Source organism: Malus domestica, chromosome 15 (genome assembly GCF_042453785.1).
Source record: "Malus domestica chromosome 15, GDT2T_hap1".
In the NCBI taxonomy this organism is placed as follows: domain Eukaryota; kingdom Viridiplantae; phylum Streptophyta; class Magnoliopsida; order Rosales; family Rosaceae; genus Malus; species Malus domestica.
Genome location: NC_091675.1, coordinates 29142741 through 29159965, shown reverse-complemented (window position 1 = coordinate 29159965; position 17225 = coordinate 29142741). Strand labels below are relative to the sequence as shown.

Sequence of the window (17225 nt, the reverse complement as noted above, 5' to 3'; positions counted from 1 at the left end):
ATTATTCCACCCCATTGTGCCTTTATTTATAGTAGTAGGATAGGTAAAAACCTTTCCCTTTAGGATTACAACATTTAATAGGTAATCTACTCCTAATAGGAATATAAGATACATTCCCATATCTACTAGGATTTATATAATCACATTCCTAATCTAATAGGACTGCAACACTTCCCCTTGAATGTGTAAATACTCAAGTAAATGGCGCATCAAGTCTTCAGTGATGAAGCAAGTATAGTTGATGAAGTCGTCGGCACAATGTGCGAATGCGAGTCTCAGATCAACTGAAGAATGCATAAAAAGTAAAACTTACAAAACCTCACTATGGTAAAACCCAAGGTAGGGAAAAACCGATAGTCTAAGAAGAAATGTGAGAAGTTGCATTAAGTCAAAACTATACGTCTTTTGGATGCAAGTAGAATAGCTCACAAGGGTATGATCAGCCCAAGATGGGTGCCTCATTAAAACCTAGTTAGGTAGCAAAAATCCAGTGGAAAAAATGCTCCTAATCGTAGGGAAAAAGAGTACATTAAGATCAAGTGAGTATACTTCGGGATACTCCCCCTGAGTTTGACATAAATTCCAAATGAGAACTACAAGCATTGCATATGAATAGTTAGGCATACCAATTCCTTGGACAAGCTTCTAGAAGGTTGACTTCGGCAGGGACGTCGTGTAGAGGTCTGTAAGGTTGTCTAGGATCGGCTTGCATGACCTCAATCTCCTGATGCTTTACTGATGTAGATGTAGACGCAATATGTCTTAGTGTTGACTTTGTTGATGTATCATGGCTTGGTCAGGTTGATACATGCGGCATAATCTTCATGGATCGTCATAGGGACTCAACGATGGATGAAAACACAGCAAGTACTTCGAATATGCTCAACAATAACTCCTAACCATGCCTCATTTGTGGCGTAGTGAAGTGAGGTTAGTCTTGGAATGATTCGAAGATTTCTCAAGTAAGGTCATATCGTGGACTTCCAAGATATTGCGATATCCCTAACGGTAAAGACATAACCATTTGGGGATTTTACCTTGTGCGGGTTTGATAAGTAACCTGTGTTAGCATAACAAACAAGGCAAGCATCTTTTCGAGGATCAGGGGGATTGGATCCGCTAAGATGCGTTGGGATTTGCCTATGTAGTACCTTCAGGGTAGTTTTTAATACCAATTTAGTGGTTGCGTGTAGGCGCGATGCTACATCTTTACCAAGATCAACAACGAAAGAGATGTCCTGTCTAAATACAATAAGCTAAGTACAACGAAGCGTAAAGTTATCTTTAGATATGGAATTTCGGATTCCATAACCTCTTTAAGGGTCTCATTTGCATATAATGTATGTACGATCAAGGGTATACTCAAAGATGACACATTCAGGGTGTAGTTCGACTAGTAGACCAAAATACCATCAGAACAATGCTTCAACTTCGGGTTAAGGCATAAACGAGTTTTCCTAAGATCCTTCATCTCAAATTCCATCTTCAGGTGCGAGGCAGTTTTCCTCAAGCTCTTCTGGAGTCTTAGTGAGATTCGTGTTAACGACATAAACTGTAACTCTAGCAATTTGGAATAAGACTTCATAGTTTAACATGCAAGGGCATGATTCATATCCCTGACTGATCAAATAATCATGTAGAAGGGTATACCACATCCGTCGGATTTTTCAATCCATAAGTGAACACCTCAAAATAAGTTAAGAGGGTGTTTCGTGGTTTTGGAACTATTTGAAACAGTCCATGTAATTCTTCAGGAACTTACCTGTAAATCTCCTATCTATATCCCCATGGAGAAAACACTAACCACATTTCATAATGTTGCTAGCAATCACAAGACATTTGAGAGAAACCTTGCGCTGTACGGCGTGCATCATATTGCATTATTTCATTCATCGCATAACGCTTCCTTTCCCACTTGTAACACAATATGGTTATCTTGGACAGTGTAGGAACGACTGGTCCAATACACACTTGGTAAGGAATTTGACCTGGATTGTAATTTCGGTTGTCCAATCAGTTCTACGTTGTTACTTAGTCAACGAAACACGGTTCGATATCGTCACTTCTCATTTATATCGATAGCTACCATATAAGTTAAAACATCATTGATGATAATCTCACTTCAATTCCATTTAGCTCATCCAAACTAGTATATTGGACCAAGAACTTTATGTCTCGGAAGAAATTCAGATTAATCTCATGAGATGGAAATGATTTGAGACAGCGATCAAGTTTAGATTCATTGTTGTGCCGTATCTTCCCCTTCTAGGGAAGTGAATCCTACGAACCGAATGATCTATCGTGCTCCAGGCCAAGATAGATTGATTGGCTATCCGCCGGTGTACCGGACCGTCCAACAGGGGCGTCCAAACCGTCCAACAAGGGGGAAACACCCTCCACGGATGTTAACTCGACGTTCGTTAAGTACGTCTATCATTGCAGACATGTTTGCAGCTAGTATATGATCTTGTCACTTTAGCTAGATCAGAGGAATGCGTTTGAAGCAACATTCTGAAAGCTAGAATTCATGGCACTTGCTTATCACACTTGTGCTATATGGGAATCGAGATGAGACATAGTGGGTAACGTCCACGTAAATTCGTGTCGTTCTCCAGGAACGTTGACATTATTATCTCCCCCTAACGGCGGGAAGACTGTCTCAGTAAAGTGAAAACCCTCAAATGAGCGGTAAAGAGATCACATGCAAGGGCTCGAAAATAGCTAGTGTGAAAGAGAATCATGATCGACAAAAGATACACATCCTTCTTTGAGGACCCATGGTGGTACATTGCAGCAGCACAACTTGGCACATGGAATGCACACCTAAATGCGTAAATATGAAAATCGTTAGGTTCGTACCCATTAACCAACTGTAACATCATATAGGTTGGATGGCAATAGACCTCAAGGCGGACCAACATAACTGCGTACAAGGATTGCATAGCCCTAGGCAGAAACCAAAAACGTGGTACATTTACCAAAAATCGGGCGATCATGTAAATTGCGCTTTATTATCGCTAGGCGAGGCTGTTTGGGGTGAACATGGGAATTCGATGTTCAATTATAAACCCAAAATACATGCAATACTTTATCAAAAACTGTCGATATAAACTATCCGGCATTATCCAGTATCCCGGACCTTAAGGGATAAGTAGGGTGGTGAACCCTTAATCGGCCATGAGGTGTAGCAATAATGTTTATGGACAAACATGTGACCAGTTTATCGATTAATCAACCAAAACCATAAGTAGTTATATGGTCTGCATTTTGGTTGGATTAGTCCACATATATTCCCTTGAATCCACTTATGAAAAAAGGGTGATTTTGTATCTTTGCAAGGAATGATATAGAAAATCAATTTTTCGAATGAGCAAGCTTCGCAAAGTGTGCTTGTAGGCACAAGATCCTTACTTCGGGTCAAGAGATGCGTTATAGCATCATTGTTCGACCTAAGTGTCCCAAAAGGTCATGCCAAAGCAAGTAAACTGCTCAATCACTCAGCTACAGGCCGGCCATATGTGTCGTGTGCCCCAGTTAGGATACAACCCATTAGCCCCAAATCAAAGCTTCAGGCTCATTGTTGGAGGTGGTGCAAAGATATTTCACTCTATTTTCTTCAGTGGTTTCATTTATGATCATTATCATCTTGAATATCCTTAAAAACTCAATGTCAAGGAGAATTTAAGGTCCCTTAAATGGTGATTCAATACCATTCATATAATGAGGAGCGTGCCAATGCTCTTAATCAGGTTGGATAGACCTGAAGTCGTTGTTAGAGATGTGATTTAGGTGTAAAGTTAGTGTGCGTAGTACGCATTCATCCAGACAACTAACTTTCCCACATTCCTACCTAATCACGTGTTTAATTGAAACGGTCACATGTATTAAACTCATATTCGAGGACAATATCAATAAGATTATCCATAAGTAAAACATACACCAAACTTTCCCACATTCCTACCTAATCACGTGTTTAATAGAAATAGCAGCAGGCCACAGGTTTAGGGTACAAACGAGTTTAGGGCTTCAGGCCCCCCAAACTGATCCCAGGCCGAGGCTTGATGATGGCATGCACAGTGGTGGTGCGGTGGAATGCCGCACCACATCCTATTCCCTTGTTTTTTTTTTTTTTCAAAATCCCTTAGGGTTTAGGAAAAACCCTAAATATGCTACTAATTTATTTTAATTCTTTGACTCTCAAATTCCACATAGCATACTTGCATAATGCATGAAACAAATATATATATTGACAAATATATGAACATATACAATATATATATCGGAAGGTAAATATAAATGTAGGGGGTTCATGCATCATGGGGAATGTTTTCATGCTTCATGGTCGTTTCAAATATCTTACTTTATTTTAAGCGTACCTGATTGGCAGAAAACAACAAAAGCCTTTGAATTTGTAGAAGTTCCTTCTTGGAAAGCCGAAATTGCATCTCCAATGCGTTGTATCATGTTTAACACAGAAAAATTAAATTGAATCAATAACATGTAGATCAATTTAATAAAATAAATTAATCATAAAAAGAATTATTAAAACGTAATACTCCCCTGATTAAAGAATAAATTCTCTTGTTAGCGCAGCTTCAAGAGCGTGCTGATAACGTGTTGTAGGCATAATTTACTGAACAATTATGGAGGCCAGAGAGTGATAGATGCATATTTATGCGACTTAGTTAGCTTATTTTCGTGTATTTTCATAGTTAGTTTGTGTTTATTATAGTGTTTTAAGCTATTTTCGTGTGTTTGTAGGTCCATATGACAAAGTTGGCAAGAAAGTGCAATTTGGAGCATTTTGAGGCAGTTTTGGGCACCAAATGGATAGCTTATGAGTGGAGCAAGATGGATGGACGAATTTGAAGTTCAAGAGGCTAGGAATATGCTGAAAAGAGTGAAGAAGTAAATCCAAGATAAAGAAAATAAGGAATCAGCCAAAAGGAAGAACATTATCCAAAACCTTATCCAACCTTATCTTATCTTATCCTATCCCAATCTTATCATGCCTTAAATCCAGTTGCAAGGGGGACTCCTTATCACATTAGAATGCCTAATATCTGATTCTAAAAGCCCTAAAATAATGCAAATAACCTGATCCTTCTTCCCCTTAGAAATCTGACGAATTTCCTACTCCTTTTCATCCTTGGAATCTGATGAGAATTGTCCTTGTTCTTTGCTGATTTGGAGTTCTAATTCAACCCTTTTTGTTGTGCCTTCTCTCTCCCTATAAATACAAAGTTGCAGCACTCATAATACACCACCCTTTACCATCAAATCACCCCACCATCCACCACAATTTCGTGCACCACACATACAAGAGCCAAAACATCAGAAAATACATATTTGTGAGTAGATTTGCAAGGAAGGAAAGAGAGGAGACCCTTGGAGTCGTGCCTTGCCATTCAAGCTTGGATTGCTGGACATTTCTAGGTGTATTCTATCCTTAGTTTTAGTTCAATGTTTGTTTTAATTTGGTTTTTTGTTTTCAAAGACATGAGGAACTAATTTCTTTTAGTTAGAGGTGAATTCGAAGCCATGATTATATGCTTTATATGAATTGATTACATCCAGTTATTGTTTCTTGAGTCTTGAATGTGATTTGCTTATATGAGTTATTAAAACTTGTTTATGTGTGTTAATTGAGGGTCGACACTTAATTTGCATGCATGAATTTGATGCTAGAGTATAAGGGAGTTTCACCTAATCGTTATGAACTTATATTCATAAGTAGTGGAGGTTGCTAGTCACAATCGTGTTAAGTAAATCCTTGGCAGGAGTATCATGCTTTTCATAATTACGAATGCTTCGTCAATACTTATGATTTTCAAAGAACTTAATGACCTTTGATATGTTTTCTATCATGCTTTTCATAGTTAGGGGACTTGAGAAGGATAATTTGGTTGCGATGCGTATCCCGTCCAATTCAATGAAATAAGGAAAATCTGATGGTTAATTTGTGCTGTCATGGTTAACTTGGGGTGTTATCATTCATGGTTTAAAGGAACAATACTGGAAATTGGTTTATGTTTGCATATGTCATGTGTGGAGAATGACCCTCTAACTGCCTTTTACCCTTGTCAATTCATCAAATTCGTTTTATTAAAGTGTTTTATGCAAAGTTTCTGTTTTAAGTTTAAAATTAGTCAAAAACAATCCCCCTTTCATTAAGTCTTGTTAGTTGAGTCATAATCTGTTTTCTTTTAGTCTTTGGAGTCAAGTTAAGTTTTATTTTCGTCCAAATCACTTGTTAGGTCTAGAATTGAGTGTTTTTTATCGTTTGTTGCTGTTTTGAGTCTATAGAGTCTAGTTTAGTGTTTTTAAGTCTTATTTGTGTTGATTAGCATCCCTAGTTAATCCCCGGTCTAGAATGATCCCTACGTACATCTTTACTACAATTGTCATCAATAGGGTTTAATTTGTGTGTCAAGTTAACTTTCACATCAGAGAGAGAGGGGTGCAGCATAGATAGAGAGAAAGAGAGAGATGTGTAATTGTGGGTGTGCGTTATTCCACCCTATTGTGCCTTTATTTATAGTAGTAGGATAGGTAAAAACCTTTCCCTTTAGGATTACAACATTTAATAGGTAATCTACTCTTAATAGGAATATAAGATACATTCTCATATCTACTAGGATTTACACAATCACATTCCTAATCTAATAAAACTGCAACATAATCAAGATTTAATTGACAAGTTATTGATACTCACAATAATTCTTACCCGACATTCCTATATATAAAGAGGATAATTCAATTGAGAACATGCGTGAGAGCGTTTAGACAGATTAGTTAGGATGAAAGATTGGCTTCTTAAGATTGAGGAGGAGTTCCTCCTTAACTTTCTGACCGATTTACAAAATTTCTTGTTATGATCAGAACTATTCATATTATAAATCATTTTGTAAAGATTATCTCTTCAAAGAGTTCTATGAATCAGCAAAGATGCATCTTGAGGAGAAACTCCTCCTTCATTGAATAGTCATGTTAATTCCATTAGTTAGCTATGTGTATGTGTTGATTTTTTGCACGATTCCATAGTTGTCATGTTTTTTATTTTTATTTGTTTTGGTAGATATCAAGGAGAGTATTGGAACTCGATACTTCTTCTAACGTGAATGAAGAAAGTACTATTAGCTAAGAGCCAGTTGATTTCCTAATCGCTAAATAGCCAAAATAGTCCCTGAGATTTGCATAACTCATCACTTTGGTCCCTAACATTTCAAATCGATAAAAGTGGTCCCTGAGATTTTCCACCATCCATCATTTTGGTCCTTCCGTTAAAAACTCTGTTAAGTGTCTCGGAGCTCTTGGCCGGAAGTTTGGACAATTTTCAAAGCTTCGTAACTCAATCATTTCTTACCAAATTCGATCCATAATATATCAAAATGAAGATAGGAAAGTGTAGAATAAGATTATACCTATTTAGAAGCCTAATGGTTGCCAGAGATAGCAAAAAAATAGCCTCAAAGTAGACTGGTATGAAGGAAAATTGGAAAACTCGCTGGAAACTGGGTAAATTTTAAACATTCATAACTTCTTCAATACTCAACAAAATCAAGTGATTCAAAAACAAAATCATACTTCTCAACGAGATGAAGAGAATGCTACCCTTTACTATGGCTAACTCACCGTGTTTTGGCCGAAAAACGGCTCGAAAGTGGCTGTCTTGGTCTAAAGTTAGCCACTTTCGAGCCGTTTTTCGGCCAAACCACAGTGATTTATCCATCTACAAAGGTACCATTCTCTTTGCCTCATATAGAAGTATGATTTTCGTTTTTGAATCACTTGATTTCGTTGAGTATTGAAGAAATTATGAACATTTAAAGTTTACCCAATTTCCAACGAGTTTTCCAGTTTTCCTTCTGACCAGTCAACTTTGAGGCTATTTTCCGGTCATCTCTGGCAGCCATTGGGCTTCCAAATAGGTATAATCTTATTCTACACTTTCCTATCTTCATTTTGATATATTATGGGTCGAATTTGGTTAAGAAATGATTGAGTTACGAAGCTTTGAAAATTGCCCAAATTCCGGCAAAGAGCTCCGGGACACTTAACGGAGTTTTTAACGGAATGACCAAAATGATAGATAGTGGACAATCTCAGGGACCACTTTTATCGATTTGAAATGTTAGGGACCAAAGTGATGAGTTATACAAATCTCAGGGACCATTTTGGTTATTTAGCCTTTCCTAATTAACTACCAATAGACATGCATGAGAGGCTTATAATGTAGGCATGCAATTCTAAAATGTGTACAATATTTCATAACTATTTACTTGCGCTTTCTGTGATCATTGGACTTTGCCATTTTAATCATAAGGTGATGAAGAAAATGGAAATTTCATCATAAAATTAATTGGCAGTATGAGGAGTAGCCAACTTACTTATAAGCTCATGCAAGGTCTCTTCTCTCATAAATGTGGGATTCATTCTCAACGTGCATCATCACGTGTGGCGAATTTTCAAGCCTAACACGTGAACAACACAAATCTAGTGATGTGGAACATGTGTGGTCGTTGAGCTTTACACGTGGGACAACCTGCTCTGATACCATGAAGAAAGTTGAGGTTCCACCATAAAACTAATTGGCAATTTGAGGATTAGCCCGACTTACTTATAGTTTCATGCAAAGTTCTTCCTCCTATCAATATGGAATTCTTTCTTAATAGTTAATATATATGTATATATATATATATAGATATATATATATATATATGTTATCTTAATTGATAAGTTGAAAGAATAAAAGATAGTTTCGAATGTACACAGATTCTACAATCAAATAACATTATTGTGCAGAAATCATTACTAAGGAAGCCCATATCTTTTAAGCTAAATAGAAAGAGAGATTTTTTTGAGTGAGTGAGTTCACACTCCCATTTTCTTCTCCTACACTTATTTCGTTTTTTATCCCTTAAATTGCGATTTAGTTACTAAATCCAAGAGTTAGGAAAACAGGCAAGAATGTGGCCCATGTGAATAGGGTTGAGCATGAGAACAATTCTTTCAACAGAAATCTAAGTCTCATAATATAACTATGGCAAAAGAACATAGCTCGCCATATATATGTATGTGCATATACCACCAATATGCATGAGTAATTGAACGTTAACCAATTTTAGCAAGTTAGTATGGCACTTGCTAACCACCCATTAAATAGCACACCCCACAAGGTCATTTCTTCATTAGAGCCATTCATTTTTTGGGACTCAGTCAAGCACCAACCTTTCAATTCGAACATCATGTCAACCACTCCTATAAAAATATACATATATGGTTCTCAGCTTTCGTTGAAATTTTGTTATTAGAAGCCTATTACATAAGTCTTAACGTTGTTGGTTAGTCAAATCTCGCCACCCTAAGTACCGGCAAAACTAAAATTATCGAAATGCTGCTGGGCTACCTAAAGCCAAAGATCAAAATAATGGAACGACCCTGAATATATTTGATGTGATTTGATTTGGAAAAAATAGGACTACCACTTTTGTCCTTTGAATTATTAGCGTAGCTCAGCTCCTCAAAGCTTAATTATAGAGAACTTGTTTTTTCATTAACTAGATTGACTTCAACGGAAGAAAACATTCTGACTTAGTTAATTAGAGGCAAATGTATTTCAGGTGTTTCAGAGCTAGCAATACTGCATTTGAAAGTAAATTAAATCTAGTTAATGTAGTGGGTTTTAAGACCTGTGATCTTTCTTAAATCCCTTTAGTACTAAAAGGCTCCATTTGTTACGTGTTATTAAAGTGGCACTGGCTTAAGTAAGACAATAGTCTCATGTTTGGTGTGGGTTTGGATTAAAGGAAATGAGATTAGATGGGACTCACTCAGACTAGAGTCCTTGCTAACACAGGACTATGATCTCGTGCTCCACCATGGGATTGCTAAGACCACCTATAATCCCATCTCTCCTAGATCGTCTGCAACTGCAATGCATTGTCGCCCAAATCAACCTCGTTGCCAACTCCGACACCTCGCCAACACCTTGTGCTGGAGATTTTCCTGCCTGCCGATTTCCAATGCGTTGAGTAAAAACCCAAAACCCTAGATCTCCAAATTGAAATCTAAAATATGAACAAACAGAAATAATAGCCCAACCCAGGAGAGAAACAAATAAATCCAACGCGGATATATAAAGAACAACTAAAATCAAATTACAAACACATATTGTTACTCATCAAGAATTACATTTGGGATACTAATTTAAGGGATAAGTAAATCTAGCAAATGTAAAAGATCAAGTATTTCTTCAAAAGAGCCTTTCGAGCGGTAGTAACCTTGAATACCTACTTGCTACAAATGAAATAAAATATACCAAATGTATGTGTTTGTATTGCAAAAAAATAGAGATAAGGTCAGTTCAGATTAGGACGTACAAAGAAAATGCAAACGACTGTATTTTGAGAAATAGCGGAATAGAATAAATAGAAGTTGCCAAGTAAAAAATTTTGAAGTATCATCATGAATTTTGTGTTATTTCTTTGATGCATTTCATTATCATTTTATATATTTGCGAGGTCTTATTGGAATTTGAAGGTGTATATTTTATTATGAAGAAACAAAGTACAAAGATAGCTCATATATATGAGCGTGGGAAGAAGAGAAAAACAAGGAACAAAAAACAATCTTCCTTCCTTGATTTACGCCTAATCACCTAACAACTCAAGCAAGGGCAGCAACTAGACTAACAACTAAAGCAAGGTCAGCAATCCCATGAATTAGTGAGAATGACAGCCATACTCAAGTTGTTAGACAACACCCCATGCATACACCCATGCTACCTACCAGCTAGGATAAGTGACAGATAACTTCTTCTAATACTCCCCCTCAAGCTGGATCAAATGGGTCGATTGATCCAAGCTTGGACAAGAGGTGATGAAAAATAGCAAACGGTAATCCTTTTGTGAAGATATTTGCAAGTTGATCATAACTACGAATGAAGTGTGTATCAATCACCTTGGACTGCACTTGATTTTGAATATAATGGCAGTCAACTTCAATGTGTTTAGTTCGCTCATAGAAGACAGGATTCGATGCTATGTGCATCGCAACTTGATTATCACAGTAGAGAGACATAGGTTGTTGATGAGGAAACCCTAAGTCCAATAACAGATTTTTGAGCCAAATAAGTTCACAAGCAGTCGAAGCCATAGCACGGTATTCTGCTTCTGCACTAGAGCGCGCAACCATGCTTTGTTTCTTGCTCTTCCAGGTGACTAGGTTACCTCCTACAAAAGTGCAGAAACCAGTGATAGACTTACGATCGAGAGCGTTCCCTGCCCAATCTGCATCTGTATATCCTGAGATATGAGTGTGATTATTGTTGCGCATGAGAATCCCTTTACCAATGGATCCTTTCAGATATCGAAGCACACGATGAACAATCTTCATGTGGTCCATCTTAGAGCATGCATAAACTGGCTAACAAGACTCACAGCATATGCTATATCAGGGCGAGTGATAATTAGATAAATGAGTTTGCCGACCAAGCTCTGATATTGCAGCTTCAAGTTACTATTCAAAGGTGTGCGAGCAGGTTTACAATCTGTCATGTTGGCCTCATGAAGAAGATCAATACCATACTTGCGCTGATTTAGAAAACAACCCTTGTGAGAATATGCCATCTTGATCCCTAGAAAATATTTAAGAATGCCGAGATCTTTGATAGCAAACTTGTGATTGAGATATTGTTTAAGAGCACTAATCTCTGACATATTATCACCTGTCACAATGAGATCATCAACGTAAATAAGCACCACAAGTTTACCCGATGTGCTTGAACGCACAAATAAGGAAGAATCAGCATTGCTCCGACAGAAACCAACTCTTTCTAGAACATGACTGAGCTTGGCATACCATGCACATGGACTTTGCTTGAGACCATAAATGGATTTATGAAGTTTGCACACCATTTCTGGATTGTTTGATTGAGGATGACCTGGAGGCAATTTCATGAAAACGTATTCTTCAAGCTCACCATGCAGAAAAGCATTTTTAACATCCATTTGAAAAAAAAGGCCATGCATTGTTAATGGCAACAGATAACAGCACCTTCACATTGTTCATCTTTGCCACTAGAGAAAATGTCTCCTTGTAATCCACTCCATAGGTTTGAGTAAATCCTCGAGCAACCAAATGAGCCTTGTTCCTTTCAATCGTGCCATCTGAATGGAACTTGGTCTTGTATACCTAACGACTTCCCACAACCCTCTTTCCTTTGGGAAGTCTCACTATAGTCCAAGTATTGTTTTCATGAAGAGCTTAAAGCTCTTCTGCCATAACAGTTCTCCACTCACTGTGTAAATTAGCTTCTTGAAAGCTTTCTGGTTCATAGGTTTCAGTAATTGCACTGAGGAATGTAGCAAAGGAGGATGAAACTTTGCTGTAATTAATAACAGAAGTCAAGGGATACCTGGCATTGTAAGTTACATAATCATGTACCTTGGATGGAAGTTTCCTCTCACAGGGAGGATTTTGACGAACTGTGGGAGATTGAGTTGCCGGCAATTGAGAAGTTTCTTGGTTGGAAGAACTACTTGAGGGTTCTGATGAGATAGGTTCTTCAAGAACCACAGGTGGAGAATTTTGCAGGCTGTGAGAATCAACCTCATTCAATACCTGGTCCCTTGAAATATCTATTGTATCTCCTTCACTTGGATATGGTATTGGGAACAAATCAAGCAAATTCTCCCCCTCTCTAGAATAGTTCAGAGGTTGAGTGAAGTAAGGCATGGTTTCTTCAAATTTCACATCTCTTGAAACAACTATTTTCCTAGTTGTTGGATTGTAACATTTGTAACCCTTTTGAGTGGATGAATAGCCTAGGAAAACACATTTGGCAGCCCTTGGATCTAGTTTGTCACGATTTGGTGCTTGTATGTGAACGAAGCAAGTACATCCAAAAACTCGTGAATGGGATAGATTGATCTGTCTATCTTTCAAGACCTTATAAGGTGATTTAAAGTTCAATATCTTACTAGGCAATCTATTGATGAGATATGCAGCAGTAAGGACACCTTGTGACCAAAAAATTTAAGGCACATTCGAGTGAAACATAAGAGCTCTAGTTTTTTCAAGTAGATCTCTATTCTTCCTTTCTGCTACCCCGTTTTGTTGAGGTGTTCCAACACAACTAGTTTGATGTAATATACCATGTGTGCTTAGATAGTGAGACATGTTATGGGACATATATTCGAAGCCATTATCTGATTGTAAGACATGAATGTTTGAAGAAAATTGTGTGTTTACAAGTCTATGAAAATCTTGAAAAACTTCCAGCACTTCACTTTTAAATTTCAAAAGATACAACCAAATGATCCTTGTGAAATCATCCACAAAAGTTACAAAATATTTGTATCCGTCAAAGGACTCTAGGACTAGTCCCCAAACATCAGAATGCACGATTTCAAAAGGATTACTAGCCCTAGACAAGGAGGAAGTGAAAGGTAATCTAGTGAACTTAGAGAAGTGACAAACATCACAGGAACTTGTAACTTTGCATAGGTTTGGAAACAAAAAAGATAGAACTTTATCAGAAGGATGTGCAAGTCGTTAGTGCCAAAGTTGTTGTTCTTGAACCAGGCTTGAAGTGACTTGGAAAACCTTGGGAATTTGGACATGCTTGGAAAGGTAGTAGAGGCCATTTAAGAAAAAAAACCTTCACCAATCGTCTTCTTGGTGGTGATATCCTGAAAAATCACAGTTTTTTGGGGGAAAATAGCAAGACAGTTCAATGAGTTTATGATTTTTCCAACAAATAAGAGCTGAAAAGGGAATGAGGGAACATAAAGAGCCTCAGACTCGACATCAATAGAAATCAAATGTGTTTTCCCTCTCCCTACAACCATAGCACCCTTGCCATTAGCAACTGACACTTGAGATGGACAAGAGAGTTTTTCAAAATTATTCAGATTTGTAGACTTGTTAGCCATATGATCAATAGCTCCTGAATCTATAATCCAATAATCATGCACATTACCTACTTTGAGAGCAGTTAAGAAGGATTGTAAGATACTTGGAATATCTTGTTGTGTCACACCTTCATTTTCAGCCAAAAAACCAGCAAACTGCCCAAGTTGAACAGCTTGTTTGTTGTCACCTTGACTAGTTGATCCTTCATTGTCTCTATGACCTTGTTTCTTATGGAGGAAGGCAGCAAATTCATTGATCACGATGGCTGGATTGGAGGTGAACTTCTGTGCTCCCTCATAATGAGTGGTGGCGGTATGATTTGCCTTGTAGGATGAGTTGTGTGAACCCTTAGGGAAACCCTTGTAGTTGTCCCTAGAAAATTTGGGCCTTAGTTCAGGATGGAGAATCCAGCAATGATCTCGTGTATGTCCACCAGTGTCACATTAGCTACATTTTACAATAGGTTTCTTTCCTTTGTAGCCCCTCTCTTCACTAGTTTTGTGGTTAGAGAGATATACCCTAGCTTCTGGCATATTTTCCTTTAATTCCACAATCATGATTTTTCTGCGAGTTTCTTCCCTTTGAATCGTGGCACACACACTTGAGAATGAGGGAAGATCAAGATTCATGAGGACATGACTCCTGAGATCTTCGTATTTAGGACTTAAACTCGCAAGAAGTTGAAATATTTTGTCTTCATCAGCTCTCTTGGTCAGCACAGCAACGTCAATGGTGTGTGGCCGATAGACATTCAACTCATTCCACATGGTGGTTAACTTCCCAAGGTGCTGCACAAATGAGTTCCCTTCCTGTTGTAAACCAGCAATATCCTTTTTTAACTAGAACACTCGAGCTGCATTATTCTGATTCCCATACATTTCTTTGAGATTTTTCCAAATGATGCAAGAGGATTCAGCGTAGCTGAAAATTTCTGCAATCTTTTGATCCATAGAATTGAGTAGCCATGACATGACCAACTGGTCCTTGCACAACCAATCATTGTAATCTAATAAGGACACATCAGGCACTGGAATAACACCATTAACATAACCAAGTTTCGATCGTCCTCCCAAGGCAAGAGTGACTGCTCTCTCCCAGGGGAGATAATTGAACTCATTTAGTAAGACAGAATTGAGACGTTGATTTGGGTTGACATTAACATCTAAATGAAATGAAGATGGCGCAGCATGCAAGCTAACTTCTTCGCCATGCACTGAATTTTCTTCAGCCATGATAGAGAATCAGGAAAAGCTCACAGATCTCTCAAGAAACTACTCAGAAGCAAGTCGATTAGGATCACTGCTCTGATACCATATTGGAATTTGAAGGTGTATATTTTATTATGAAGAAATAAAGTACAAAGATAGCTCATATATATGAGCGTGGGAAGAAGAGAAAAACAAGGAACAAAAAACAATCTTCCTTCCTTGATTTACGCCTAATCACCTAACAACTAAAGCAAGGGCAGCAACTAGACTAACAACTAAAGCAAGGTCAGCAATCCCTTGAATTAGTGAGAATGACAGTCATACTCAAGTTGTTAGACAACACCCCATGCATACACCCATGCTACCTACCAACTAGGATAAGTGACAGATAACTTCTTCCAATAGGTCTCTAAGGATTTTTCAGAAAAAAAATTAATGTCTTATGCATTTAGCGACGTTATTATTTTAGTAACTGGCCCGAGTTAGGACTAGAAGATTTTATTATTTAACCAAAGATATTACCTTATCGAACATTAATTTATCGAGACCTTACTATATCTAGAAAGGCTTTAGATATCAATAGTGAACCGTCTACCTTTATAGATGTCGTAGTTTGTTGTGGAGTACTGTATATGCATGCATGGCTTGCATTGAGTAACATAAACCCTAACCCTAACCGTAAACCCTAAATAAAAATTTCATGCTTTTGCATCAAAGTATACCAAAATTTCTTGTCAAATGCACATATACAATGTATCTTTTATGGACCGAAACAGTTGCATGTACAAATGTATCTTTTATGTGTGAGGCTCCAAAATCTGCTTTCTTACAAAATTTAATCCTCAGCACATATGGTTCATATGTTTTCACTCGACTCTTTTAAAATGAAATATCAAACAAATGAACATCATAAAATTCAGATGCATGTCTAGCTGAAAGATATTGCACTCTCGATCTTTCAACAATATTTGTAATTTACTGGCAGAAATTGATTATTTATTTATTTTTTCGGAGGACAAAATCTGCATCCTGAATAAATGATTGAAAAAGAAATACATTTTTATAGTTTTGCTCCATTGTTATTCATTTCATTCCCTCGCTCAATAAAATGATAAAAGAAATTAATGCATGACCAATAATCATTCATGCAGGAGCAGCTACATAGGTGAAATGTCAACAATCTGATAGCCCAAAATTATTCGCAAATTATTGGATATATGGCCCAAGTGGATGTGGACAATCAAAGCGTTCTATTCGATTATATTGAAAATGACCATGTTCGTTACAAGAATTTATCCTTTATAGTCGAAATTTAACTCTTAAATTGAAAAATATTATCATTATCATTTATAGCCAAAACCTCACGTTGATTTATCGAAGTAGCCTCAAAACAGAAAACAAAACACCAAAAAAAATTTCTTTATGTTCTTTCTTCTTTCTTCTTTTTCATTTTAATGGTTTAAGGTAGAAAGAGGAGCATGACAAAATTAAACATTTCATGAAGATGTATTTATTCTCATGGAAATTAAGTCATTCAAATTATCAATTTCATTCCTTAATTTACATGCCTACAATCCAGATGATGAAAATTTCACATAACTACAACTTTTGAATATCTTGTGTCATAATTAATTGGTATTTAAAAAAAAAATTAGAACTATAACTTCTGCATATTTTTTAAGAGTATTATGCAAGTATTCATTTTGTTGAAAATTGCGATTATATGATCTCATGATTCTGCACATGAGCTCTTAAACAGAGGGTTGCCCAATTTAGGCATTTAATTATGTGATAAAATCGAGCATAATATGCACAACCAGTGAAGTAATTTTAATATGGATATGTAAAAGATGAAAAGAAAAAGCTGGAGACGGAGGAAGGTATTTGCAGCATCACTCCATAAAAGTGTGTTCGAAGATGAGAATATTTTGAATCAATTTTATGGTGATTGGCTTCTTACGTGAAGAGAATCATATATATGACGACTCAAATCCAAAATCTATGCAAGTTTATGATGCTGCTTTTGGATCTCAATATGGAAGCAATGATACTGGAGAGCGAATTAGGTTTTGGTTTTAGGGCTAATTAAGTTTTAGTTTT

General features: G+C 37.0%; 1 protein-coding gene across 1 annotated transcript; it reads right to left on the bottom strand.

Moving 5' to 3' along the window:
- Positions 1-12267: 12267 nt before the first annotated feature.
- Positions 12268-15149, bottom strand: LOC139191833 (uncharacterized). The gene is made up of 3 exons (XM_070812859.1): positions 14794-15149; positions 13664-14289; positions 12268-13022 (listed from the first exon to the last, which is right to left on the bottom strand). Exons 1-3 carry the CDS (start codon positions 15147-15149, stop codon positions 12268-12270), a joined length of 1737 nt encoding a protein of 578 aa, XP_070668960.1.
- Positions 15150-17225: the final 2076 nt, after the last annotated feature.

Excerpts from the sequence above, each read along its gene's own strand:
- LOC139191833 (XM_070812859.1), bottom strand. The coding sequence starts at position 15,149 with ATGGCTGAAGAAAATTCAGTGCATGGCGAAGAAGTTAGCTTGCATGCT. Across the intron at positions 14,290-14,793 it reads TGGAAAAATCTCAAAGAAAT|GGACAACTACAAGGGTTTCC; the intron begins GTATGGGAATCA and ends CAAATTTTCTAG. Across the intron at positions 13,023-13,663 it reads CAAGAAGACGATTGGTGAAG|GTGTCCTTACTGCTGCATAT; the intron begins GTTTTTTTTCTT and ends TTTGGTCACAAG.